The 27435-nt window shown below is 42.2% G+C and overlaps 1 protein-coding gene across 1 annotated transcript in view; it reads left to right on the plus strand.

Moving 5' to 3' along the window:
• LOC125485439 (synaptonemal complex protein 2-like) overlaps positions 1 to 27435 on the plus strand; it is a 105138-nt gene that overhangs the window by 61866 nt on the left and 15837 nt on the right. The window contains exons 7-10 of the mRNA XM_048608200.1: positions 7859 to 8007; positions 15070 to 15144; positions 25762 to 25896; positions 27289 to 27391. Of these exons, the coding sequence (XP_048464157.1) occupies positions 7859 to 8007; positions 15070 to 15144; positions 25762 to 25896; positions 27289 to 27391 (462 nt within the window). The remainder of the gene's footprint in view (positions 1 to 7858; positions 8008 to 15069; positions 15145 to 25761; positions 25897 to 27288; positions 27392 to 27435) is intronic.

The raw sequence follows: 27435 nt of genomic DNA on the forward strand, positions 1-27435 counted from the left end.
GGCCTGCTGTGTTCATCCAGCTCTGCACCTTGTTGTCTCTAAAGAAAATCTAGTTGATTAATGTTCTTCCGGGAAAGAAATCTGCAGTCCTGTTCTGATCTATGTGTGACTCCAGACCCAAAGCAATGTGGTGGACTCTCAACTGCCTTTTGAAATTGTCCAGCAAGCTGATCAGTTTAAAGGTAACTAGGAAAAGGCTATAAATGCTGGCCGGCCAGCAACGCCCATGTCCAAATGAATTAAAATCAAAAAAAGTTATGAAGAGAGACTAAATTGGCTGAGGTTGTTTTCCTTAAAGAGAAGGCTGAGGGAGGATGTGATTGAGATGTACAGAGTTCTGAGGGGTGTACACAGGGTAGATAGGATGAAGCTTTTCCTCTTAATAGTAGAATCAGTTGCCATGGAGCATAGCTTTAAGATAAGGAGCAAGTGGTTTATGGAGATTTGAGGAAATACTTTTTCGTCCAGAGGTTATGGGCATCTGGCACTCTGTGCCTGAAAGGATGGTAGAATTGGGAGCCCTGAAGACATTTAAGAAATATGTAGAAGAGCACTTGAAAGTTTACTAGGCTGTGGGCCAAGGGCTGGGAAATGGGATTAGGATTGATGGATGTTCAATGATTGGTGTGGATGTGATTGGCTAAAGAGCATTCTTCCATGCTTTAAAACTTTGACTCTATGATGAACAAAGTTCAAATGACAAGTCTAAAGGCTTTGTGTCTTAATGTGCGGAGCATTCCTGATAAGGTAGATTAATGAGCAGCACAGATGGATAACTTGATTATGATATAGTTGAGATTATGGAGACATGGCTGCAAGGTCACCATGGATTTGACCTGAACGTCTAGGGGTATTCGTTCTTTAGGAAGTGCAGGCAAAAAGGGAAAGAAAGTGTTAATGATGGAGTAAAAATCAATGCTACGGTGTTTAAGAATTTTGCCTCAGAAAAGCATGATTTTGTATCTGCGTCAGTGGTGATAGGAAACACCAAGGGACTGTGTATAATTTTTTATTATTTATGCGATGAGAGCGTCACTGGTTAGCATTTATTGTCCAGTAGTTAGGTGTCAACCACATTGCTGTGTGTCTGAGTCACATGTTGTGCAGACCAGGTAAGGATGGTAATTTCCCTCCTTGATATTAGTGAACCACATGGGTTTTTCCAACAATTGGCAATGGATTCATACTGATCATTAGACTCTTAAATTCCTGATTTTTATTGAATTCATATTCTGCCATCTGCTGCGGCCGGATTCGGCAGCGTTTTCAAATCTGTGTACCCAGAACATTAGATAACACAGCAGGCCAGGCAGCATGGCCATTGCAGAAGGCAGAGAGTGGTGGGGAATGGAAGATGTTTTAGGTGGTGGGGTCTGATTGGAGTTGGCGAAAATGTTTGAGGACGGTACATTGGATACGGAGGCCTTCCACATGGACCATTCCCTTCACCGCTCCTTAGTTTGCGCCACACTTTGCACCAACCACTCCAACACCCACCCCCCCCGTACCCGTAAAAGATGCACCACCTGCCCATACACCAGCTCCCTCATCTCAGCCCAGGGCTCTAAACTGTCCTTGCAGGTGAGACAGAGCTTCACCTGCAAGTCCTCCAACCTGGTCTACTGCATCCAGTGCTCCCAATGTGGTCTTCTCTACACTGGTGAAACCAAACATAGACTAGGTGACTGTTTCGCGGAGCATCTTTGCCTGGCCCATAATGGCCAGCCTAAACTCCTGGTCACCACCCATTTCAACTCCCCCCCCCCCCCCCCCCCCCCCCCTCCCTCATGTCCGTCCTCAGCCACCTCCAATGTCGCAGTGATTCAGAGCGCAAATTTGAGGAACAACACCATATCTTCCATCTGGGCACCCTACAGTCCAGAGGACTCAACATTGAGTTCTCTAATTTCAAATAACCTTCCCATCCATCCCCCGGCTCCCTTTCCAGCTCCACCACCTGCCTTCCATTCCATTTACTGACCCTTCCAGCTACCAACAGGATTCATTTCTCCCGTCAACCAACCAGGTCGTACCTACTACTGGTGTCCACCTATCACCACCATTCTGCTAACCACCACCACCCCTGCCTTTTTATCTACATATAGATTGAACAAATGAAACTCCGTGATATTGTGAGGAGGATGATCTGGAGTGTAAGAGAATCTGGGTGAGTGAGAGATGTAACCCGAGTATTTAAAAATGGTGGGAAAGAAAAAACATAGGAACACAGAAAATAGGAGCAGGAGGAATCCATTCAGCCCTTTGAGCCTGCTCTGCCATTCTTCACGATCATGGCTGAATTCGTCCATTCAGTAGCCTAATCCTGCTTTCTCCCCATAACCTTTGATCTCATTTGCCCCAACTGCTATATCTAGCCACCTCTTGAAAATATTCAGTGTTTTGCTATCAACTACTTCCTGTGGTAATGAATTCCACAGTCTCACCACTCGCTGAGTGAAGAAATGTCTCCTCATCTCTGTCCTAAATCGTCTACCTTGAATCCTCATACTGTGACCCCTGGTTCTGACCACACCCACATTCAGGAACATTTTCCCTGCATCTACCCTGTCCAGTCCTGTCAGAATTTTATAAGTCTCAATGAGATCCCCCTCCCATTTGTCGGAACTCCAGCGAAAACAATCCCAACCTAGTCAACCTCTCCTCATACGTCAGATCCGTCATCTCTGGAATCAGCCTGGTAAACCTTCGCTGCACTCCCTCGAGAGCAAGAGCATCTTTCCTCAGAAAAGGAGATCAAAATTTCGCACAATATTCGAGGCATGGTCTCACCAAGACCCTGTACAACTGCAACAACACATCCATGCTCCTGTACTCAAAATCTCTCGCAATGAGGGCCAACATACCATTTGCCTCCTTGTTCGAGAATTTCTTCTAATACGTGAATAACTGGACTGCAGCTGTCAGACTTCGAGGTAGAGAACTTTTTATTTGTGATATCACGGAGAGTCAACGCAAAAGTTAGATACCAAAGACTCTGCAGCAATGCAGAGTTGCAGGATATTTATATAGAGAGACAAACAAGTCAACTCGACAGATAACAGTGATTTCATAGAATCCCTACTGTGTGGAAATAGGCCCTTTGGCCCAACAAGTCCACACCAACCCTCAGAGCATCCCACCCAGAACTATTACCCGATAACCCACCTAAGCTACACATCCCTGAACACTACCGGCAATTTAGCATGGCCAATCCGTCTAGCATGCACGTCTTTGGACTGTGGGAAGAAACCGGAATACCTGGAGGATACTCACGCAGACATGGGGAGAATGTGCAAACTCCACACAGATAGTTGCCTGAGGGTGGATTCGAACCTGGGTCCCTGGCACTGTGAGGCAGCAGTGCTAACCACTGAGCCATCGTGCCGCTCCATAGTCCAAAGCTTAATGTTTTCCAGAAATCTCATCATCTTCCTGAGCTGCAGGCTTCATTGTTCTGTTAATGTTGAGCTAACATGCACTTATTTTACTGACTAGGGTGAAAATGTGATTAGGTTTTACTAAGATAGCAGTTATGAAGAACTAGGGGGGTTTGAACACTCTGAGTTGACACTTCCTTTTAATGTTCTGTCAGTCACATAGTCTTTTTGCCTTTTCGATACTGACTTTTCTTGAACCTTCTACAACATGCTAATTTCTTCCATACTCCTTTACCGCCTGCTTCACCTGCATGCTTTCCTTCAGTGACTGGTGCACAAGGATGCCCAGGTCCTCATGCATACTGCCCTGTCCCAATTTACAGCCATTCAGGTATTAATCTGCCTTCTTGTTTTTGCTTCCGAAGTGAATAACCTCACATTTATCCAAATTGTACTGCATCTGCCATTGATTTGCCCACTCACCCAACCTGTCGAGATCATGCTGAAGAATCTCTGTATCCTCGTCACAGTTCATCCTCCCACCCAACTTGGTATCATCTAAAAAAGTAGAGATGTTACATTTTATTCCTTTGTCCAAATCATTAATATATATTGTGAATAGCTGGGGTCCCAGCACTGATCCCTATGGCAACCCAGTAGTTACTGCCTGCTAATTTGAAAAGGACCCATTATTTCCTACTCTTTGTTCCCTGTCTGCCAATCAGTTTCCTATCCATCTCAATATACTTCACCAATCCCATGCACTTTAATCTTACACATTAATCTCTTACGTGGGACTTTGTCAAATGCTTTCTGAATGTCCAAATATACTACATCAACTGGCTTCCCCTTGTCAACTCTACTAGTTATATCTTCATAGAATTCCAATAGATTTATCAAGCATGTTTTCCCCTTCATAAATCCATGCTGACTCTGTCTGATACTGCCACTGCTTTCTAAATGCTGTGCTATAAAATCCTTGACAGTGGATTTGAGAATTTTCCCTACTACTGATGTTCGGCTCACTGTTCTATAATTCCCTGTTTTCTCTCTACCTCCCATTTTGAATATTGGAGTGACATTAGCTACCTTCCAATCTGCAGGCACTGTTCCAGAGTTTATAGAATCCTGGAAGATGACCATCAATGCATCCACTATTTCTAGAGCTACTTCCGTAAGTTCTCTGGGATGTAGATTATCAGGCCCTGGTGATTTATTGACCTTCAATCCCAACAATTTTCCCAGCAACATTTCTCAACTAATATTGAGCTCCCTCAGTTCTTCCCTCTCGCTGAATCTTGCGTCCTCCAACGATTCTGGTATCTGATTTGTGTCCTCATTTGTGAAAACAGAACCAAAGTATGTACTGAGTTCCTCAGCCATTTCTTTGTCCCCTATTATACATTTTCCCGCTTTTGTCTGTAGGGAACCTACATTTGCCTTCACCAATCTCTTTCTTTAATGTACCTATAGAAACTCTTAGTGCCAGTCTTTATGTTCCCTGCAAGCTTACTTTCATACTCTATTTTCCCCATCTTAGTCAGTCCCTTGGTCCTTCTTTTCTGAATTCTAAACTGCTCCCATTCCTCAGTTTTATTATTTTTCTTGGCCAATCTGTGTACTTCTTCCTAGGATTGGATACTGTCTCTTATTTCCTTTGTAAGCCATGGATTGGCCCTCTTAGCCATTTTGCTTTTGCGACAGACAGGAATAAGCAGTTGTTTCTTGAATGTCTGCCATTGCCTATCCCCTGTCATCCCTTTAAGCAACTCTCCCCAATCTATCAAGGCCAATCATGCCTCATATCCTCATAGTTTCCTTTATTAAGGTTTAGAACCTTCGTCTCCGAATCAACAACCTCCCTCTCCATCTTGATACAAAAGTTCTATCATGTTATGGTGGCTCTTCCCCAAGTGATCTTGCACAGCTAGATTGGCAATGATTCCCTTCTCATTACACAGCACCCAGTCTAAGATGGCCTGCTGTCTTGTTAGCTCCTCCACATATTGGTCAAGAAAACCATCTCATATACATTCCAGGAATTCCTCCTCTATGGCATTGTGGCTAATTTGATTTGCCTGGTCTGTGTGCAGATTAAAAACACCCATGATCACCGCTATTCCCTTATTACCTGCATCTCTAATTTCCTGTTTAATGCCATTCTTGACATCACTGTAGTTTGGGGGTTTATATTAATGTTTTTTGCTTGTGGATGAGTTAGCCTGATACCAGTAGTGGGGAAAATGCTAGAGTATTTCATGAAGGACGTGACAACAGAACACTTGGAAAAAACATAAACAGGTTTGGACATCTCCAATATAGGTTTATGAATTTCAATCATGCTTAACCGATCGATTGGTGTTTTTTAAGGATGTTACTAATAAAATACTTCAGGATCAACCAGTGTACATGCTATATCTGGATTTTCAAAAGGCCGTTGATAAGGTATCTCATAAGTGTTATTGGATAAAATTAAAGCACTTGAGATTGGGGGAATTAAAATGGCATTGTTGTCTTCACTCTCTGAACACTTGACACAAGAAGCTGACTCCATCAAGGACAATGCAACCCACTTGATTGGTCCCACATCCCTAAACATTCACCCACTCCACCAGTGACGCTCAGTAGCAGCAGTGCATTGCAGAAATTCAACAAAACCCCTGAGACAATGCCTTCCAAACCCACAGCCAATACTATCGAGAAGAACAAAAGCAGCAAATACATGGGAACACCTCCAATTGAAAGTTCCCCTCCCAAGACACTCACCACCCTGACTTGGAAATTTTTTTTCTTTCTTCATTCATGGGATGAGGGTGTCACTGACTAGGCAGCTTTTATTGCCCATTCCTAATTGCCCAGAGGCAGTAAAGTGTCAACCACTTTGCTGTGGGTCTGGAGTCACGTATAGGCTAGACCAGGTAAGGATGGCAGTTTCCTTCCCTAAAGGATGTTAGTGATCTAGATGGGTTTTTCCAACAATCGACAGTGGATTCGTGGTCATCATTAGATTCTTAATTCCAGATATTGTATTGAATTCAAATTCCACCATCTGCCATGGTGGGATTCAAACCCAGGATCCCCAGAACATTATCTGGGTCTCTGGATTAAAGGTCCAGCGATAATACCATTGGGCCATTGCCTCTTCTGTATTGCTGTTCCTTCACTGGCACTGGAAGAAAATCCTAGAATTCCCTCCCTCAGGGCATTGTAGGTCTACCTACAGCACGTGAACTGCAGTGGTTCAAGAAGGCAGCTCACCACGACCTTCTCAAGGGCAACTAGAAATGGGCAATAAATGCTGGCCCAACTAGTGATGCCCACGTCCCATCAGTGAATAAAAAAAAGTAATTAATCAACTGATACAAATTATTCAAGTGATTCACGGAGAGATCTGCCTTAGTTAGCAGGTTGAAACAAAACTCTGAAGCATACCGAAAAGTTATTGTTATTCTGCTGGTGTATCATTATCCACATTCCAATATTCTTCCATACACAATGAACAGCTGTCTCTCCTCTGTCATAGGTTAATGTGTTAAGGTCTACTTCAGCCAGCAAGAGAGTAAACAATTTGCCTCGCTATGGATGTTTATTTCTCTTCCTTTGTCAGTGGTTGTTCTGCGAAGTCTTTTTCTCCAAGGCCATCTTAGAATGTTTTCATTAACATTGTCTCCTGTTGGGGCAGGTACCATCAGAGATCTGCTGATCTAGCCTCTAAGTTTCTTTTAGCATAGAAACATCATTTATCCCTTACAACATAAATCTGAACTTACCTCAAACAGCATGGATTGAGAATTGGTTGAAACAGAGTCTGGGAATAAATGGGTCTTTTTCTGGTAGGCAGACGGTGACTAGTGGGCACCACAAAGATTAATGCTTGGGCCCCAGCTATTCATGATATAGCTAAGTGACCTGGAATGTAACATTTCCAAGTTTGCTGACAACACAAACGAGGTATTATTGTGAGTTGTGAGGAGGATGCAAGGAGGCTTCAAAGTGATTGTCAAGTTGAGTGAGTGGGCGGGCAAACCCATAGCAGATGGAGTACAATGTGGCTAAATGTGAAGTTATACATTCAATGTGAAAAACAGAAACAAGGTATTATTTAAATAGTGATATTTTGTGAAATGTGGATGTACGAAGGGGTTCTGGCTATTATTGTACACCAGTCAATGTAAATAGACAGGGAGGTGCAGCAAGCAATTTGAATGGCCAATGGTATATTGGCCTTAATTGTAAGGGTATTTAAGTTCAGAAGCAGAGATTGGCTGTCTGACTGCAGTTGACAAGTTGTATCCTGTCAATGAAGATCGTGCCAACGAATCTGGTATTTTCTGAGGCAGCTGAAAGAAGCTGAGAATTCTCTTGACTCCTTTGCAACTCACAGATGAAAATGTGGACCCCTGTCTCTTTTTCTGAAGTTTTATTTCTTGTGTAATTTCTTGAATTTTACTCATTTAAATTTATTGTTCTGTGCTAAACAGTAAAAGATGAGAAGAGATTGCTAGCTGTGGATATGAATACGCCCTTCAGAATTGGGAACATTGAAGGAAGCCAGATACAGATATTGTTTGATTTGACTCTGGACATCTTCAATACTGTTCAAAAAGTTTATGGTTCTACAAAATTCAAGGTATGTTCCACTGCTATTGACAATTAGTAATTTTACAAAGAAGACTTGTTTAAGTTCTTTGAGGTCCTTGATGTCTATATGGGTTTGTTTTGGATGCATGGGGCTGGATTTTCAGAGCTGAAGACTTCGTGGACCTCTGAAAATGGCAGATGAGACCCAGATTCGGAAATCCTGAGGCTACTTCTGACAGATACCATGTTTGCGATATGGCATGACTCTCACATGAGGGAAGCCAGAACACAGAAGGGCCGTCTGAACTTTGTGTTGAGGTCAGACAGACCTCATGTTCAGTGCAGAAGCAATCCCCAGTGTGGAAGTTACAATTTCTTAGTGGAGGAGTGGATTGGAAGGCAGATACTGGAAAGGTGCAGAAGTCACAGGGTTGCAGTCATGGGTGACTTCAACTTTCCAAATATTGATTGGAAACATTTTAGTTGCAATAGTTTAGATGGAACGGATTTTGTCCAGTGTGTTCAGGAGGGATTCCTGACACCGTATTTAGATAGACCAACACAAGGAGAGACCACTTTGGATTTGGTGCTTGGCAATGAACCGGGCCCAGTGTTAGACCTATTGGTAGGAGAGCATTTTGGTGGTAGCAATCATAACTCTGTTACTTTTACAATAGTCATGGAAAAGGATAGGTACATACAGCAGGGTAAGGTTTACAATTGGAGGAAGGATAATTATAAATCTGTTAGGCAAGAACTGGGTAATATAGAATGGGAACAGATGCTGTCAGGGAAGAGCACTATAGAAATGTGGAGATTGTTTGAGCAATGCATACTGCGTGTGATCGATATGTTTATCCCTAGCAGGCAGGGAAGATGCAGTCGAGTGAGGGAGCCTTGGTTCTGAAGAGAGGTCGAACGACTAGCTAAGAGGAAGAAGAATGCTTATATAAGGTTTAGGAAACAAGGATCGGAAAAGGCTGTAGAGGGATACAAGTTATCCAGGAAGGAGCTGAAGCAAGGGCTTAGGAGAGCTATAAGGGGGCATGAGAAAACCTTGGCAGATAGGATCAAGGAAAGTGTGAAACAGGCTGGTAGGCGAGAGGAGGTGGATGTTATTAAGGAAGATGTACTAGGAATTTTGAGGAACTTGAAGATAGATAAGTCCCCGGACCTGATGGGATTTATCCAAGGATTCTATGGGAAGCGAGGGAAGAGATTGCAGGGACTTTAGCGATGATCTTTTCGTCCTCACTGTCCATGGGTATAGTGCCGGAAGATTGGAGAGTGGCAAACATCATTCCCTTGTTCAAAAAAGGGAATAGGGATAACCCCGGAAATTACAGGCCAGTTAGTCTTACATCAGTGGTGGGCAAATTATTGGAAAGGGCTGTGCGAGATAGGATTTATGATCACTTGGATAGGCACAGTTTGATTCGTGATAGTCAGCATGGATTTGTGAGGGGTAGATCATGCCTCACAAACTTTACTGAATTCTTCGAAGAGTTAAACAAACACGTGGATGAAGGTAGAGCAGTGGATGTGGTATACATGGATTTAAGTAAGGAGTTTGATAAGGTTCCCCATGGTAGGCTCATGCCGAAAGTAAGGAGGCATGGGACAGGGGGAAATGTGGCAGACTGGATTCAGAATTGGCTGTTCCTTCGAAGACAAAGGGTGGTAGTGGACGGAAAATATTCAACATGGTGCTCAGTTACGAGTGGTGTACCACAAGGATCTGTTCTGGGTCCTCTTCTATTTGTGATTTTTGTAAATGATCTGGATGTAGGAGTGGAAGGGTAGATTAGTAAGGAGGACGATATGAAGGTGGGTTGAGTTGTGGATAGTGTGGAGGGCTGTTCTAGGTTACAAAGGGACATTGATAGGATACAGAGCTGGGCTGAGAAGTGGCAGATGGCATTTAACCCTGAAAAGTGTGAGGTGATTCATTTTGGAGGGACAAATTTGAAAGCAGAATACAGGGTTAACGGAAAGATTCTTGGCATTGTGGAGGAGCAGAGGGATCTTGGGGTTCATGTCCACAGTTCCCTGAAAGCTGCCACTGGGTGGCTAGAGTTGTTAAAAAGGCATATGGTGTGTTAGTTTTCATTAATAGAGGGATTGAGTTCAAGAGCTGTGAAGTTACGCTCCAGCTATACAAAACCCTGGTTTGGCCACATCTGGAGTATTGTGTCCTGTTCTGGTCGCCTCATTACAAGAAAGATATGGAAATGTTGGAAAAGGTGCAGAGGAAATTTACTAGGATGTTGCCTGGAATGGAGGGAAGGTCTTACGAGGAATGGTTGAGGGAGCTAGGGCTTTTCTCTTTGGAATGACGAAGGGTGAGAGGTGACTTGATAGAGGTGTACAAAATGATCAGAGGTATAGATAGAGTAGACAGCCAGAGACTTTTTCCTCGGGTGGAGGTAGCTATTACGAGGGGCACAGTTTTAAAGTGAGTGGAGGTAGATATAGGGGAAACGTCAGAGGTAGGTTCTTAACTCAGAGAGTGGTAGGGGCGAGGAATGCATTGCCGGAGAGGGTAGTGGAGTCGGCCTCATTAGGGGCATTTAAGCGACTATTGGATAGACATATGGATGATAGTGTAAGGTTGGGGTGGAGGTTAGTTAGACCTTAGGTTTAGTGTAAAAGTTCGGCACAACATCGTGGGCCGAAGGGCCTGTACTGTGTTGTACTGTTCTGTGTCACAGAGTGTGGAGCTGGAGGAGCACAGCAGGCAAGGCAGATCAGAGGAGCAGGAAAGTTGATGTTTCGGGGGGTCCCAACCAGAAACGTCAGCTTCCTGCTCCTCTGATGCTGCCTGGTCTGCTGTGTTTCTCCAGCTCCACAGTGTGTTATTCTCTGACTCCAACATCAGCAGTTCTTACTATCTCTGAATTATTTCGTGTAGATGTACTTTTGATGGGCAGGTGATGTCTGTTCAAATGTCATGCTGTGAAGTTATTTCCAATTTCATCCTTTTAAACATTAGGAAGATAGGTTATCTGTTTTGGTGAGAGTTGCAAAATATGAAAAAATCTTTTCCAGAAGTTAGGATAGCTGCTTGTTGACATCTCCTTATGCATTATCACTATTGGGCTGAATTTGATGTTTTTGGTTAAGGTGGATTTGGGCCAAGATATTTGGAGTGTTTCTCTTTGTGAAGCCAGTAGATTAATATACATGCATGCTGACTCTTGTTTTCAACCTCCTTTCTTTCTCCCCCCTTCCAACTTTGCCCATTAACTTACTAACTCTATGCCGGTGTCACCTGTATCCCTAAGTATTTTGCAAGCCCTGTTATATTCCTGTACAGTTCTTTCTTGGTTCCTGCACTCGTGCCAAGTTAGTTCAAAGCCTTCCGAAAGGCACTAGCAAAATTCTTTCAAATAACTCAGTCCTGGCTGTGTTTTTATGCAATTCATCCAGCTTGTCCCAGGAATCTGAAACCCTCCCTCCTGCACCATCTTTCCAGGCATGACTGAAAGAGAGCTGATAGCTTGTGTTTCCATCTTTGGTTTGGAAAACATGACTCATGCCATTTTCCAATCACTGATTCCCGATTTTGTAAATGTAACCCATTAACCTGACATTTTGACCTCTGAAACTCTATTCATGCTGTAGTTGTGGCCGCTACCTCATGATGAAAACCCAAGGCTGGAACAGAGGCAGCTGGATGCCATGGTGGACCAGATCTCCACATCCTGTCACTAAGCCCTCAAGCCCTCATAACTTAATCAGCTAGAGAATGGATTGGGCCCAGATCAAATGGAGTTAAAAGTCGACAGCGAAATTGTTATCTGAACAATGGCTGTCTGTAGAGAAAAGATAGTTATTGCACAGTGTGGTGAGAAATAGTTGAGTAATTTTGAGGGTCATTGATATTTTTAAGTTCACTCTATTGTGAATCCAGTGATGATGAGCCTGTTTTGGTTTGGCTTGCTGTCCCTGTATTGCAACAATAGGCCAGCTGCATTCCCGAGGTGGAGAAAAGCAAACAAATCCTAAATTCCCACAAAGATTATAGAGATTAAGATGAAGAAAAAAATGCATGATTATGACATGTCGGGTGGACAGCACAATCCAGAACCAGGCTGAATATTGATGGTTCAGAGAAATGAAGAAGCATATAAAAGACAGAGTATGGAAAGAGACTAACATCTAATGTAATGGGGAAGTGAAAAGTATTCTGTAGGGATGTCATTGTAAAACATTGGTGAAAAGGTGGAATGGGACATTGGCCCTGATGTCCCTTGCATGTTGCATGCAGGATGTTCCATGGCAATGAGTTCTGGTTTTGGAAGTTGGTGTCACACAGGGCCACGTGGAAGAAAACAAAATTAGAGATTATGCTGATGGAGGCTGGGGAACATGGCTGTGGTATTAATGTACACTTCCTTACCAAGGAACAAAATGCTGAACAGGCAATGGTGAAGGAAGAGGACATTTAAAAACTTGAAGAGTTTACAATTGATAAGAAGGAGGTATTGGATAGTTTGTCAGTATTTAGAGTTAGATAAGATACCAGAACCAGATGAGAAGCATCCTACTAAAAGTGGAAATTGCTCAGGCAAAAGTCACAATTTTTCAGTCTTGGACTCAGGAGTGGTGCCAAAGTACTGCAGATTGCAAATGTTGCACCTGTGTTCAAAAAACCGTAAAGATAAGCTCCGGTGCTACAGACCAACCTGTTTAACCTCAGATTTGGGGAAGCTTCTAGAAGGCATAATTAAGGACAAAATTAATAATCACTTGAGCAAATGCGGATGACTTAAGCCAAGACAGCTTTGTTGAGAGAAAATTATATTCAGCTAACTTTCTGGAGATTTTTGATGAGGTAACAGAGTGTATTTGGGGAGGAGAAATTTTTAGCAAGGGCCTAGTAACAGGATAAAGAGAATATCAGAAATGCATCATTTGGCCTTTACATCTTGAATTTGGGAATTTCTTAAGAATAACAGTCTTCTGCTGATATTGTATTGAGCTGCTTCATGGGAAGCTGTGTTGGTTTATGGACAGTTGGGCTGAAAATGATCAAGTCTGTCAGTTTCAGAGAAGCAACAAGTGACAGTCAGTTGTTGACATTTTTTTAAAAATCGGTCAATTTGTAGGCTGCTATAATCAACTACCAGTCACATTTTTAAAGAAAAAAAATCAGTGAAAGTTCCTGTTGTTAAGAGTGCTAACTCAATGGACTGCAGTGTTTGGAGGAGCTCAAGAAGAAGGAAGCAGAGAGCTGCTCCACCAATCAATGTTTCTGCAAGAGGCTTGCAATGAGATGTGGAGAATCAAATCAGCAGTTGGGCACCGATTGACATTGGAAGCATAGAAACGCTACAGCTCAGAAAGAGACCATTTAGCTTATTGTGTCTGTGGTGGCCAGATAAACAAGGCCCATTGTAATGCCAATTTCTAATACCAGACCCATAGCCTTGCTGGTTACCGCACTTCAGGTGCCGATTCACGTTCCTTTTAAATAAGTTGAGGATTTCTTCCTCAACTACCAAACCAAGCAGCAAATTCCAGATGTGAACCACCTCTGTGTGGACACTGTTTTTCTCATGTCCCCACTAATCATTCTACCATTAATGTTAGATCTGTGACATATGGTAATTGACCTCTTTGTTAGGGCAAACAGGTCTTCCCTGTCCACTCTGTCCAAACCCTTCATTGTTGTGTGCAACTCAATTAAATCACCCCTCAGCATTCTCTGATATAAGGAAAACAGCTCTAGTCTATTCAACATATCCTCATGGCTGCAATTTTCTAGCTGGCAACATTCTTGTAAATCTCCTTTGTGTTCTTGCTGGACCAATTATGTCCTAACATATAACAGTTGTGGCTTAACCAGTTTCTTGTACAGTTCCAACATTAAATCTCTGTTTTTATATTCAATGCTTGCCAATGAAGGAAAGTTTCCCATGTTCCTTCTTTACCACCTTATTGATTTGATCTACCTGTCATGCAAGCACCTGTGGACATGCGCTCCAAAATCTCTTACTTCCTTTACTCCTCTCAATACACTCTCCCCTCCTATTGTGTAGTCCCTTGTTTTGGTTTTCCTCCTCAAATGCATACCTCATAATTCTCTGAGTTGAATTACGTTTGGACAATTTCCCACTTACTCAACCAAAGCATTGTCATTATTTTGGAATTGACGGCTATCCTTAACACCACCAAATACAGAGCAAATTTTTGTGTTGTCTGCAAATTTTCCCAATGATGCTTTCCATATTTAATTCCAAGACATTAGTATATCCTGTAAGCAACAAGGTACTTAAGCTGAGTTTTGTGGAACACCACTGGAAACCCTTTTCCTTTTGCAAAAATATGTATTGACTATTGTTGTCTGCCACTGACTAGTTTTGATTCAACCTCACCACATTCCCATGTATCCTGTAGGATTTCACTTTTCTGACCAATTTAAGTGCTTTACTGAAATCTATGCAGACAACATCCTCTGCATGACCTTCATCGATCCTCCTGGCTATTTCCCCAAACACAAGAATTAAGTTAATAGAAGATAATCTTTCCTTTACAAAATAATGTTAATGATCACTGATTGATCAATGCCTTTATAAGTAACAGTTAATCCTGTCATTCAGTGTTGATTGTAGTATTTTGCCCAAATCTGAGGCCAGACTGACAGCCCAATAATTATTTTTCCTGTCCCTTTTTGAATGATGTTACACCGACCTCAACCCTTTTTGTATCTTGCCTGGATTTAATGTGAGTTGGAAACTGATCATCAGACATCTGCTGTGTCCTCCCAGGTTTCCATTAACAGTGTAGGATACAATCTGTCCAGTCTGGTGATGTAACTGCTTTCAAGGAGGTCAGTCCCTCCAGTTTGCTGTCAGTGTCATTATATTATTTTGTGAGATTTGTTGACTGAAGCTAAATATGTGGTATAGTTTTACTTTTCAAGTGACATTACAACAAAAATTCTGTCTTGCATCTTGAAAGTTTCTCAGTTGGTAGATTGAAGAACCATTGAAACTCAGTGCAGTATTCAGACTACAAACTAGATCAGTCATTAATATAAGAATACAGATGTATTGTTGGAATATATCATTGCTTTAGGAAACAGGGTTGTTTTATTTCATTACAGGGGCTACCAATGAAAGACAGGATTTCAGAAGTGAAAACAGCTGTCCATGTATTATTTGATGGTAGCAGTTCACAGGTAATGTGTTCTACACAGTCCATTTTCAGTACAATGGTAATCTTAAATTGAAGTTTTAATTTTCATGTTTATATATGTTAGAAATCCAGTTGAGTTGGGACAGCAGTTGAGTACAGTAGTGTGCAGGAACTGCACCTCATCACTTCTTTTCTTTTGGTAGACTCTCAGAATCAAAATGACTGGCTTTCATTCTGGTTCAGTGGGTTCTAAGATAGCTGATAAATTCAGTGCACAATCTGCAGACCATGTCACATAGGCAAGTGGTGATTGGAGGGTGGGTAGATGAGTTACGTGCATTTTCTGTGGTGACTCAACCTTGCTGGTAGACGTTGCCAGTAAAGTCTTTTGTTAACTTGGAGACAGTAAGGACTGCAGATGCTGGAAGCTAGAGTCAATAAATGTGGAGTTGGAAAAGCACAGCCGGTCAGATAGCATCGGGAGCCAGAAAGTCAACGTTTCGAGCTGAAATCCTTCGTCAGGGAATAACTGTCACACCTTAAAGGAGCAGTGTTGATACTGCTATAGAGTCATAGGGTAGAGTCATAGAGGAATACAGCATGGAAACTTTGGGCCCTTTAGAGGTAGTGAAGTAGGCGTTTGGCATGTTTGCCTTCATTGGTCAGAGCATTGAGTACAGGAGTTGGGGTGTCATGTTATTGCTGTACAAGACTTTGGTAAGGCCACATTTGGAGTACTGTGAACAATTCTGTTCCCCCAGCTTTAGAAATGTTATTAAAATGGAAAGGGTGCAAAAAAAGTTTACGAGGATTTAAAATATAAGGAGAGGCTGGAAGGGCTGGGACTTTTCTCCCTGCAGTGTAAGAAGTTGAAGGGTGACCTTTATAGAGGTTTATAAAATTATGAGGGGCATAGATAAGGTGTATGACCAGGGTCTTTTCCCCAGGGTAGGAGATTCCAAAACTAGAGGGCATAAGTTTAAGGTGAGAAAGGAAAGATTTAAAAGGGACCTGAGGGGTAATTTTTTCCACAGACTGTGGTGCATATATGGAACAAGCTGCCAGAGGAAGTGATAGAATGAGTATAATTATAACGTCTGAAAAACTATTAGACAGATACATGGATAGGAAAGGTTTAGAGGGATATGGGTCAAACGCAGGGAAATGGGACACGTTCAGTTTAGGAAACTTGGTCAGCATGGACATGTTGGGTCAAAGGGTCTGTTTCTGTGCTGTGTGACTCTGACTTTTACAAAAGATACTATGTAAAAGATGAAACATCCGTGACTGACTTAGAAAGACAAGGATATATCAAATTGGAAGAAAGTGCCTCTAATGCTGCACTTAGTGGTAGGCCAGAAAACGGGTAAAAGTTTAGAAAGTAGCGAAGTGATTAATAAAAGAGAATAATTAGAATATGAGAATATCTAGCAAGATGGTAAGAACTGCAGGTTGTATATAAGGAACAGCTAAAGTAAATGGTTTTTTAAAGTGCGGGACAGAATTAATAATGCCGCTGAAGGAAATGGCAGAGACTTTTGAACAAGTCTTTTATACCTGTCTTCATGGAAGAAGACACAAAAACCAGTGAAATACAAATCCAAGAAGGAAAAAGAACTTAAAAACAATCACGAGAGAAAAGATCAGCAGGTCTGGCAGCAGGTCTCCAGTTCTGTGGAGGAGAAAACAGAGTTAACGTTTTGGGTCTGGTGACCCTTCCTCAGAACTGAAAATGAAATAGTTGCATTTCACTTATCATTGAGGATTAAGTGTATGAACACAGTTAAATACAGTAGGCTTGAAAAATAGTTTAAGAAGTAATATGGTTGGTGACAATGGCAAATGTTCTGAGGAAGGGTCACCGGACCTGAAACGTTAACTCTGTTTTCTCCTCCACAGATGCTGCCAGACCTGCTGAGCTTTTCCAGCAACTTTGTTTTTGTTCCTGATTTACAGCATCCGCAGTTCTTTTGGTTTTTACTAGAGAAAAGAACATAGAACATAAGAACATAAGAACTAGGAGCAGGAGTAGGCTGTCTAGCCCTTCGAGCCTGCTCCGCCATTCAATAAGATCATGGCTGATCTTTTCGTGGACTCAGATCCACTTACCTGCCTTCTCACCGTATCCCTTAATTCCTTTATTGTTCAAAAATAACTACCTTTTTTTTAAAAACATTTACTGAAGTAGCGTCAACTACTTCACTGGGCAAGGAATTCCATAGATTAACAACCCTCTGGGTGAAGAAATTCCTTCTCAATTCAGTCCTAAATCTGCTCTCTCTAATCTTGAGGCTATGCCCTCTTGTCTTAGCTTCACCTGCCAGTTGAAACATCCTCTCTACTTCTATCTTATCTATTCCCTTCATAATTTTATATGTTTCTATAAGATCCCCCCTCAATCTTCTGAATTCCAATGAATATAATCCCAATCTACTCAGTCTCTCCTCATAAGCCAACCCCCTCAACTCCGGAATCAAGCTAGTGAACCTTCTTTGCACCCCCTCCAGTGCCAATACATCCTTTCTCAAGTAAGGAGACCAAAACTGCACACAGCTGCAGCATAACCTCTCTGCTTTTAGTTTCAATCCCTTTAGCAATGAAGGACAAAATTCCATTTGCCTTCCTAATTACTTGTTGTACCTGCAGACCTACCTTCTGTGATTCATGCACAAGGACACCCAAGTCCCTCTGCATAGCAGCATGCTGCAACTTCTAACCATTCAACTTTTTACTATTACTCCTACCAAAATGACTTCACATTTATTTACATTGTATTCCATCTGCCAGACCTTTGCCCACTCACTCAATGTATCTATGTTCCTCTGCAAAGTTTCACAGTCCTCTGCACACTTTGCTTTGCCACTCATCTTAGTGTCATCTGCAAACTTTGACACCCTACACGTGGTCCCCAACTCCAAATCATCTATATAAATTGTAAATAATTGCGGTCCCAACACCGATCCCTGAGGCACACCACTAGTCACTGACTGCCAGCTAGAATAGCACTCATTTATCCACACTCTTTGCTTCCTGTTAGTCAACCAATCCTCTATCCATGCTAATACTCTACCCTTAATGCCATGCATCCTTATCTTATGCAGTAGCCTCTTGTGCGGCACCTTGTCGAAGGCCTTTTGGAAATCTAGGTACACCACATCCACTGGGTCCCCATTGTCCACCTCGCTCGTAATGTCTTCATAGAATTCCAAAAGATTTGTCAAGCATGACCTGCCCTTCATGAACCCATGCTGCGTCTGCCCAACGGGACAATTTCTATCAAGATGCCTTGCTATTTCTTCCTTGATAATAGACTCAAGCATCTTCCCCACTACAGAGGTAAGGCTAACTGGTCTATAATTCCCCATCTTTTGTCTACTTCCCTTTTTAAACAGTGGCGTCACATTTGCTGTTTTCCAATCTGCTGGGACTGCCCCAGAGTCCAGCGAATTTTGGAAAATTACCGCCAGTGCACCTGCTATTTCTCCCGCCATCTCTTTTAGTACCCTGGGATGCATTCCATCAGGGCCAGGAGACTTATCAATCCTTAGCTCCATTAGCTTGCCCAACACTACCTCTTCCGTAATAATGATTGTTTCCAGGTCCTCACCTACCTTCGTCTCTTTGTAAATTACTGACATGTTATTAGTGTCCTCCACTGTGAAGACCGATACAAAATACCTGTTCAATGCCTCGGCCATTTCATCATATCCCATAACTAAATTCCCCTTCTCATGCTCTAAAGGGCCAACGTTTACTTTAGCCACTCTTTTTCGTTTTATACATTTATAGAAACTTTTGCTATCTGTCTTTATATTCTGTGCTAGTTTTTTCTCATGTTCTATCTTGCTTTTCTTTAGAGCTCTTTTTGTGGCTTTCTGTTGACCTGTAAAGTTTTCCCAATCTTCTAGTTTCATGCTGTTTTTGGCCACTTTGTATGCCTTCTCTTTCAATTTGATAGCCTCCCTTATTTCTTTAGACACCCATGGCAGATTACCCCTTTTCTTACAGTCCTTCCTTTTCATTGGAATATACTTTTGCTGGGAAGATGCTTGGAAAACTAATTAGACTAACGTCAGACATGCTCCCTCTGCATAATGACCTGCAACCTAGAGATTGAGAAGAAATAGTTGCAGAGATGGTTGATGTATTGTTTGTATGCTTTCCCCAGAATTTCTTTAGATCCTGGAAATGCACTCGTGGATCAGAGAACTGGAATTGTAATGTCTGTATTGAAGACAGAAAGCAGAAATCCATAGGCTAAGTAGCATAACGCCTGTTATTGGGGAAAATGCTGGAATCCATTATTGAGGAGGTAGTAGCTAGGCATTTAGAAAATTATAATGCAAACAAACTGATTCAACATGCTTTACAAAAGGAAAATTCTGTTTGGCAAACTTAGTATAGTTTTAAAATTTAACAAGGAGTGAATTTGATGGCAGAAGGTAGATGGTAGGATTGAGTTTTTGAAATATCTAGAATTGAAAGTATAATGATGACTATAAAATCATTGTCAGTTGTCATAGATACCATCTGGCTCACTAATGTCCTTTATGGAATGATGTCTGCTGTCCTTACCTGGTCTGACTGATATGTACAGCAATGTGGTTGACTCGTTAATTGACCTTTAAAAAGGCCTACCAAGCCACTCAATTGTATTGATTACCAAAACGCTGGAAATAAGGAATAAAACTGAATGACCACAAGGCATCAACCGAGGCAACCTTACTAATATGTGGAGGTTGGTCCCAGAATTGGGAAAGCTTTCTCACAGATTAGTCAACCTGACATAGACCCTACTCTCAGATTCACTTAATGAAGTATGAGTGTGGGACTTCAACGACTATGACTAAGAATGGCTTGGCAGCACTACAATGACCAAACAGTTTCAGTCCTAAAGGGCATTATCTGGGTCTGTGGCATGCGGTGAATCAACCAACAAGAGGGAAGAACAGACTCAACAATCTGCATTCTGCAGATGCATCTCTCCATGACAGTGTCAGTAAGAATGACCACGACACAGTCTTTATGAAGAGAAAATCTTGTCTTCTCGTTGAGAATAGTGCCCACTGTGTTGTGTGGCACTATCAACGTGTTAATAGGTTGTATTTTGAATAAACCTAACAGCCCAAAACTAGGTATTCATCTGAGCTGCAGGCCATCAGCAGTAGCAGATTTGTACTCAAGCACAATCTACAACTTTCATGTTCCAGTATATTGCCATGCTGTACCATTGAGCCAACAGGCCAGTCTAGGTTCAATGAACAGTGCAGGATGGCATGCCAGGAGCAGCACAGGTATGCCGAAAAATGAAGTGTCGGCTTGGTCAAGTTACAAAACAAGACTACTTGTGTACCAAACAGCTTAAGCAACAAGTGATGGATAGAGCTGTGTGATTCCTGAATCAATGGAACAAAGTTATGCTCTCCAGTGCTGCCATATACAGTAGTGGTGGCCAATTAAAAAGCTCACTGGAGGAGGGGACTCCACAAATATTCTGATCCTTAATGATGGGGGAGCGCAGCACACCAGTGCAAAAGATAAGGCTGAAACATTTGCAGCAGTCTTCAGCCAGAAATGCTGTGTGGATGATTCTTCTGTCTTTTTTGGAAGTTCACAGTGTCACAGGTGTCAATTTGATTCATTCCATGTGTTCTCCAGAGACAACTGAAGGCACTGGGTACAGCAAAGGCCCTGAAAACAGGTGGCTAAATATATTGTTGAGGGTAGTGCAGTTGTTTAGATGGACTTTAGTAAGGCCTTTGACATGGTCCACATGGAAGGCTGGTCCGAAAGATAATAGCCCATTTGATCTGAGGCAAGTTGGCACACTGGATCCAAAATTGACAAAGGGTGATGGTGGACAGTTATTTTTGTGATTGGAAACCTGTGACCAGTGGTGTACCACAAGTATTGGTGCTTGGGGATCCTTGCTGTCTGCAATGTACATTAATGATATGGGTGTGAATGTAGAAGGTATAATGAGTAAGTTTGCAGGTGACATGAAAATTGGTGATATTGAGCAGGACGGTCTCGGGCTACTGTCTGTAATTATTCAACTGGCAAAGTGGGCAGAGAATTGACCGAAGGAATTTGACCCTGATATATGCGATGCGATGCATTTTGGGAGATCTATTAAGGGAAGCATATACACAATGCATGATATGTCTCTAGGGTATAATGAAGAACAAAGGGATCTTGGTGTACAAGATCATAATCTCTGAAGATGACAGCAAGGTAGGCAGGGTGGTGAAGAAGGCATACAGGATGCTAGTCTTCATTAGCTGGGATGTTGAATGTAGGAGCAAGGAAGTCTTGTTGTAACTTCATAGAGCATTGGAAGCCACACGTGAAATACTGTATGCATTTCTGGTAGCCACACTATTGGAAGGATGTGACTGCACTGGAGAGGCTGTATAGGTGTTTCACCACAATGTTGCTTGGGATGAAAAGTCTCAGTTATGAGGAGAAATTGGATAGGTTGGGTTTGCTTTCCTTGGAGCAGACGAGGCTGAGGGGGTATCTGATAGAAGTATACAATATCATGAGAAGTATAAACAGGTTAGATTGTGAGAATTGTTTCCCTATGGGAGATGTGTCTAAGACCAGAGGGTATGAGTTTAAGGAGAGAAGTGGTTTAGCAGAGGTCAAGAAAAAAATTCTTTCATGCAGGGGATGGTAGACATATGGAATATGCTGCCTGAGATGGTGGTGGAGGCAGGTACCCTCACAACATTTAAGAACCATCTGGATAATTACTTAAAATGCCAGGGCATGGTAGACTCTGAACCAAGTGCAGGTAAATAGTTCGGTGTTTGTTGATCGACATAGACATGGTGGACTGAATAGCTTGTTTCTACGCTGTATGACTCTGACTCTCTCTGACTATGATTGCATTTTTGTACTATCACTTTAAGTTACTCCCCAGCCCTGAGCATATGTCTCAAATCCTGGCACTGAGCAGACAACAGTCTTCTAGATTCTTGGTTCTTACTGAGGAGAACAATGTCAGTCTCTCTCACTGTACTGCCTCATTATGTCGTAAAGATTTACCACACAGAAAAAGGCCCTTTGACCCATTGTGTCTGCACTGGTCATGAACAACCATGTGACCATTCTAATCCCAGTTTGCAGTACTTGGTCCATAGCCTTGTATACTTTGGCATTACAAGTGCATATCTAAATACTCTACCAACCTTACGGGCAGTGATTTCCAGAGTTTCGTCATATTTCTTCTAAGCCTTCTACCTAATATGCCATGGTCTTCTGCTACCTCTATGTTCCATAAGACCATAAGACATAGGAGCAGAAATTAGGCCATTTGGCTCACCGAGTCTGCTCCGCCATTCAATCATGGCTGATAAGTTCCTCAACCCTATTCTCCCGCTTTCTCCCCATAACCCTTGTTCTCCTTGATAATCAAGAACCTATCTATCTCAGTCCTTTTATTCCTCCATCTTCAGTGGTTTCCTTTGCCGTGGTCAGTTGGCTCATCCACTCTGCAGCGTCTTTCTCGTCTCGCCAATCTGAAAGAACCTCATACTTATTGAATAATTACAAAAACTGAGGCTCCTGCCGTTTGGGTCCCATTTTCTGCCTCAGTCACAATCACACCCCCCTTTTCCTGATCAGCGAGGAATCAAAATATCACTCCTCTCGCTGCTGCTGACTCCCTGCCTTGAGTTCTGCTGCTGGCCTGCCTCTAGTTCTTACTTCATTTGCTACTGTTCCTTTTCCATAGTTAACCTACTCCTCGTGATACTCATTTCGAAAGATCACCGACTGACACTTTTGATCTATTTGACCCAGATCATTCCCAAAATTCCCATAGAGTTATATAAAATTATGAGGGGCATAGATAAGGTAGACAAGAAGAAACCTTTCCCCTTCATGAGAGATCAGTGACCGGGTGTGTAGCTTTAAGGTAATGGGCAGAAGATTTCCAGGAGATATGAGGAAAATCTTTTTTACCTACTGGGTGGTGGAAATCTGGAACTCACTGCCTGTAAGGGTGGGAGAGGCAGGAACCTTCAAAACATTTAATGAAAGGAAATTTGAAGATTAAAGGGCAACACGGTGGCTCAGTGGTTAGCACTGCTGCCTCACAGCGCCAGGCACCCGAATTCGATTCCACCCTCGGGTGACTGTCTGTGTGGAGATTGCACATTCTCCCCGTGTCTGCATGGGTTTCCTCCCACAGTCCAAAGATGTGCGGGTTAGGTGGATTGGCCATGCCAAATTGCCCATAGTGTTCAGGGATGTGTAGATTAGGTGGGTTATAGGGGGATGGGTCTGGGTGAGATGCTCCAAGGGTCGAAGCACCTGTTTCCACACTGTAAAGATTCTGTAACGATGATGATGATGATGAATATTTAGATCTGCACTTGTAATGTCAAGGCATACAGGGCTATGGGCTGAGTCCTGGAAAATGGGATTAGAATAGTTAGGTGGTTGTTTTTGACAGGCACGGATGTGATGGATCAAAGGGCCTTTCTCTGTGCTCTAGATCTCTATGACTAAGTCTAGATCCAGCAGCACTTCCTTTCTTATTGGGTAGGAAGCATACTGATCAAGAAAATTCTTCTGAAAACATTTGAGAATGCCTTCCTCCCAATCTGCCTTTACACTATAACTGTGTACATTAATAATCTCATGTTATAGTTACTTTGTCTTTTATTTAGTTCTCTGAAGTCTTATCTACTTTGATTTAATACTTTTGTGAAGTAATAGCAAGTTAATGATTCCTAGCTTTGAAACTAAAGAAAAAAAATGAGTTTTTTGGAACTAATTCAGAAAATGTGAAGAAAACACCTCTTTTCCTGCTCCTTATTGCTTCAAATTCCTGGCTTTACCACTGTTAATTAAGCACTTTTGTATGCCTGATCGACTCCATTTTAAATGAAAGAAGTTAACTTAAGTCTAAACTTTATTTCCTCTTTTTATTCCTTCCATGACGAAGTTCTGACACATGTATTCTTTCCACCAAATATTTCCAAATTTATCTCTCTTTGTGGTATTTGAAAATTGAGTCTGACAGTCCAGTGCATTACTGAGACAGTGCTGTTCCCATGGCAGCCGGATCCAGGCACCTGCCACCCTTGGGTTGGAGGGGGGGAGAAAAAATGCCTCGCATACCTCCTTTAAACATTTTCCCTCTCATATTAAGCCTACGCCCCCTCGTATTTGACATTTTCACCCTGGAAAAAAGACTCCGACTATCTACCCTGTCCATTCCTCTCAACATTTTATATGCTTCTACCAGGTTGCCCCTCAGCCTCCAATGATCTAGATAAAATACTCCCAAGTTTGTCCAGACCTTCCTTATAGCTAATACACTCCAATCTGTGCAACATCCTGGTAAACTTCTTTTGCACCCTCTCCAAAGCCTCCACAGCCTTCCTGCAGTGTGGCAACCAGAACTATACACAATACTCCAACTATGGCTTAACTAAAGTTTTAAACAGTTGCAACATGACTAGCCAACTTTTATACCCAGTGCCCCACCTGATAAAGACACCATGCCGTATGTCTTCTTTACTGCCTTATCCACTTGTGTGGTCAATTACAGGTAGCTATGGATTTGCACCCCTAGGTCCGTCTGTATGTCAGTGTGCCTAAGAGTCTAGCCATTTACTTTCCTCTTGCATTAGACCTCCCATAATGTATTGCCTCACTCTTAAACTCCATTTCTCCACCCAACTTTCCAATTGGTCGATTTCCTGCTGTATCCTTTGATAACCTTCCTCCTATTCACAACTCCACCAATTTTGTGTCGTCTGCAAATTTACTCGTCCACCATTTTCATCCAAATCATTCACATAAATTACAAACAACAGAGGTCTCAGTACTGATCGTTGCAGAATAGTACTGGTCACAGACCTCCAGTCATTAATAAAACACCCCTATGCAACTGGGGGCGGTATGGTAGCTCAGAGGTTGGCACTGCTGCCTCACAGTACCAAGGACCTGGGTTCAATTCCACCCTCGGGTGACTGCCTGTGTGGAGTTTGCACATTCTCCCCGTGTCTGTGTGGGTTTCCTCTGGGTGCTCCAGTTTCCTCCCACTGTCCAAAGATCTGCAGGCTAGGTGGATTGGCCTTGTTAAATTGCCCATAGTGTTCAGGGATGTGTAGATTAGGTGGATTATAAGGGAATGGCTCTGGGTGGAATGCGCTGAGGGTCGGTGTGGACTTGTTGGGCTGAAGGGCCTGTTTCCACATTGTAGGGATTCTGTGATCTTCTACTCACTGTTTTCTATGACCAAGCCAGTTTTGAATTCAACTTACCACCTTATAGCCTCCCATGAGAGACCTTGTCAAATGCTTTAGCAAAGTCCATGCAGGTAGTTTTAAAAGGTCCCCTCTTACCATTTTGTCATTGCTGTTAGTGGGTATTTTCTCCATGTGAACATTGGCTGCCAATTCTATCAGTAGCAATGTGTCAAAATAGTTACTGTTATAAGATTTTGTCACTTCTGGTTGTTAAATGTGTTCATATGAAAACATGGTTTTGTTTTCTCTTTAATTTTGTGTGAGGCAAATGTTACAACTGATAAAATATTTGTGTGCAAATATGCTGAAGTAAAATGACATTATTGAATTAATCGAATGTAAATTAAAATAATGGAGAGTCATTGATTTCTGTTACTTTCTGAAAATGACAGGTCTTGGTTGCTGAAAGTCAATTCTCATCACCAGACAATAAAGGACCAAAAAATGGAAAAGTGTCTCACACCAAGACAGTTTTCGTACCAGGTACAGGAACTAACCCTCAGCAGGCCTCAATATCTCCACCAAAGGTAAGACTTCCATATTTTCTGTGATCATTATGCGATTGGTAAGTTTTGTGCAACACTGCTTCTTTGTAAAGTCCAATTTTGGTGCAGCCACAGCTTTGAAGAGAAAATTGAGCCACCAATTGATGAATAACCATTGAAGAAATAGACTAAGTACAGGAAGTTCATTTGCCTTGCGCCATGAAGAGTGACACACCTATTTTGAGGCCTTGCATTATTGCTACTTCATTTGCATCCCACGTGGCATTTTTTGAGGACATAGGTGTTCGCAGATCATTGCCAGTGTGTGCTGGAATTCCATCGATGTCCAACTGCTTGACGTGACACCAGAACCTTTAATTTAGGCAGTGTCAGTTGTTGCAATGAGTTCCTGTGTTCTGTGGATGTATCTTGGAATAGGCACCAGTTTGCAGGAAAGGTGATTGCAATGCAGTGGCAAAATTTCTTGACAAAGTCCCAGCAAATATTTTGGCCTGTTTCTAGTCAGTTACAAAATCTCCCAGTAGGTCTTGGTGCATCCTTTTGGGAGATAAAAGGAAGAGGTAACCTTTCCACCCTCGGCCTGCAAGGAATATGATTATAGAAGTCACCTACAGAAGAAAGAGGACAGAAGCTGGGGGTAGGGAAATCTCTGTGCCATGCCCTGAGAGTCACCAAGAGACATGACCAATTCTCACTTGTCTCACTACACACGGGTAACGAGGGACATGAATTTGACTGGGACAACACATGGATAATCAAACAGAGACACTCCAGGGCATTCCTGGAGGCCTCGTATTCCAACTGGAACTCCATCAACAGACATGTTGAATTAGACCCTGTGTACAAATCACTGAGAAACAAAACCGGAAATAATACCAACCATCCCAACAAACCGAGGCATATAAATAACAAGCGGGACAGAACACTGATACTTCACCAGAGGCGCACTGACGATGTTACCTAGCAGGGTGACAACACGTTTGCAACCAAACCCACCGGCTCCGTGAGCATGTCTACAACCTCATCCACAACCCAAGCTACAAATCTTCTCGCAAACCTCTGACCTTAGTTGCTGATGTTTACATGAATGGGACTATTTGTCAATTGAGATGGTCAACTCACCCAGTGGAAAGGAATTAATTCCTCTGTTGAAATGACTCCTTTGATTTAAAGGCTTGCTACTGCCTCTGCTGTTAGAAAGCTAGTTACTGAAGTTCCTCCAATTTTCTTTATCATCCTTTGTTGATGAAGTATACAACACCTGCATCAGGACATTATTTTGGTGTCTCATTACTCAAGCTGTCATTACCAAGCATTTCTCTATCTGTAATCCTAATATCCAAAACAGATAAGCTTTGTGACACTTAAAGCATGAATTGATTAAAATTAACTTATGTCTTTTTTTAATTTCAGACACTTGCTCCACATAAGCAAAGGACATCGGAAGTAGCAATGTTTGTAACTAGTACAGAAAGACTGGCAACAAAGACTGCTTGTATACCAACTATAGTAAACAGTAAGTTTGGTGCGACATTTTATTCAGACTCACAAGAATAAAGT

Source organism: Rhincodon typus, chromosome 19 (assembly GCF_021869965.1).
Source record: "Rhincodon typus isolate 14 chromosome 19, sRhiTyp1.1, whole genome shotgun sequence".
In the NCBI taxonomy this organism is placed as follows: Eukaryota; Metazoa; Chordata; class Chondrichthyes; order Orectolobiformes; family Rhincodontidae; genus Rhincodon; species Rhincodon typus.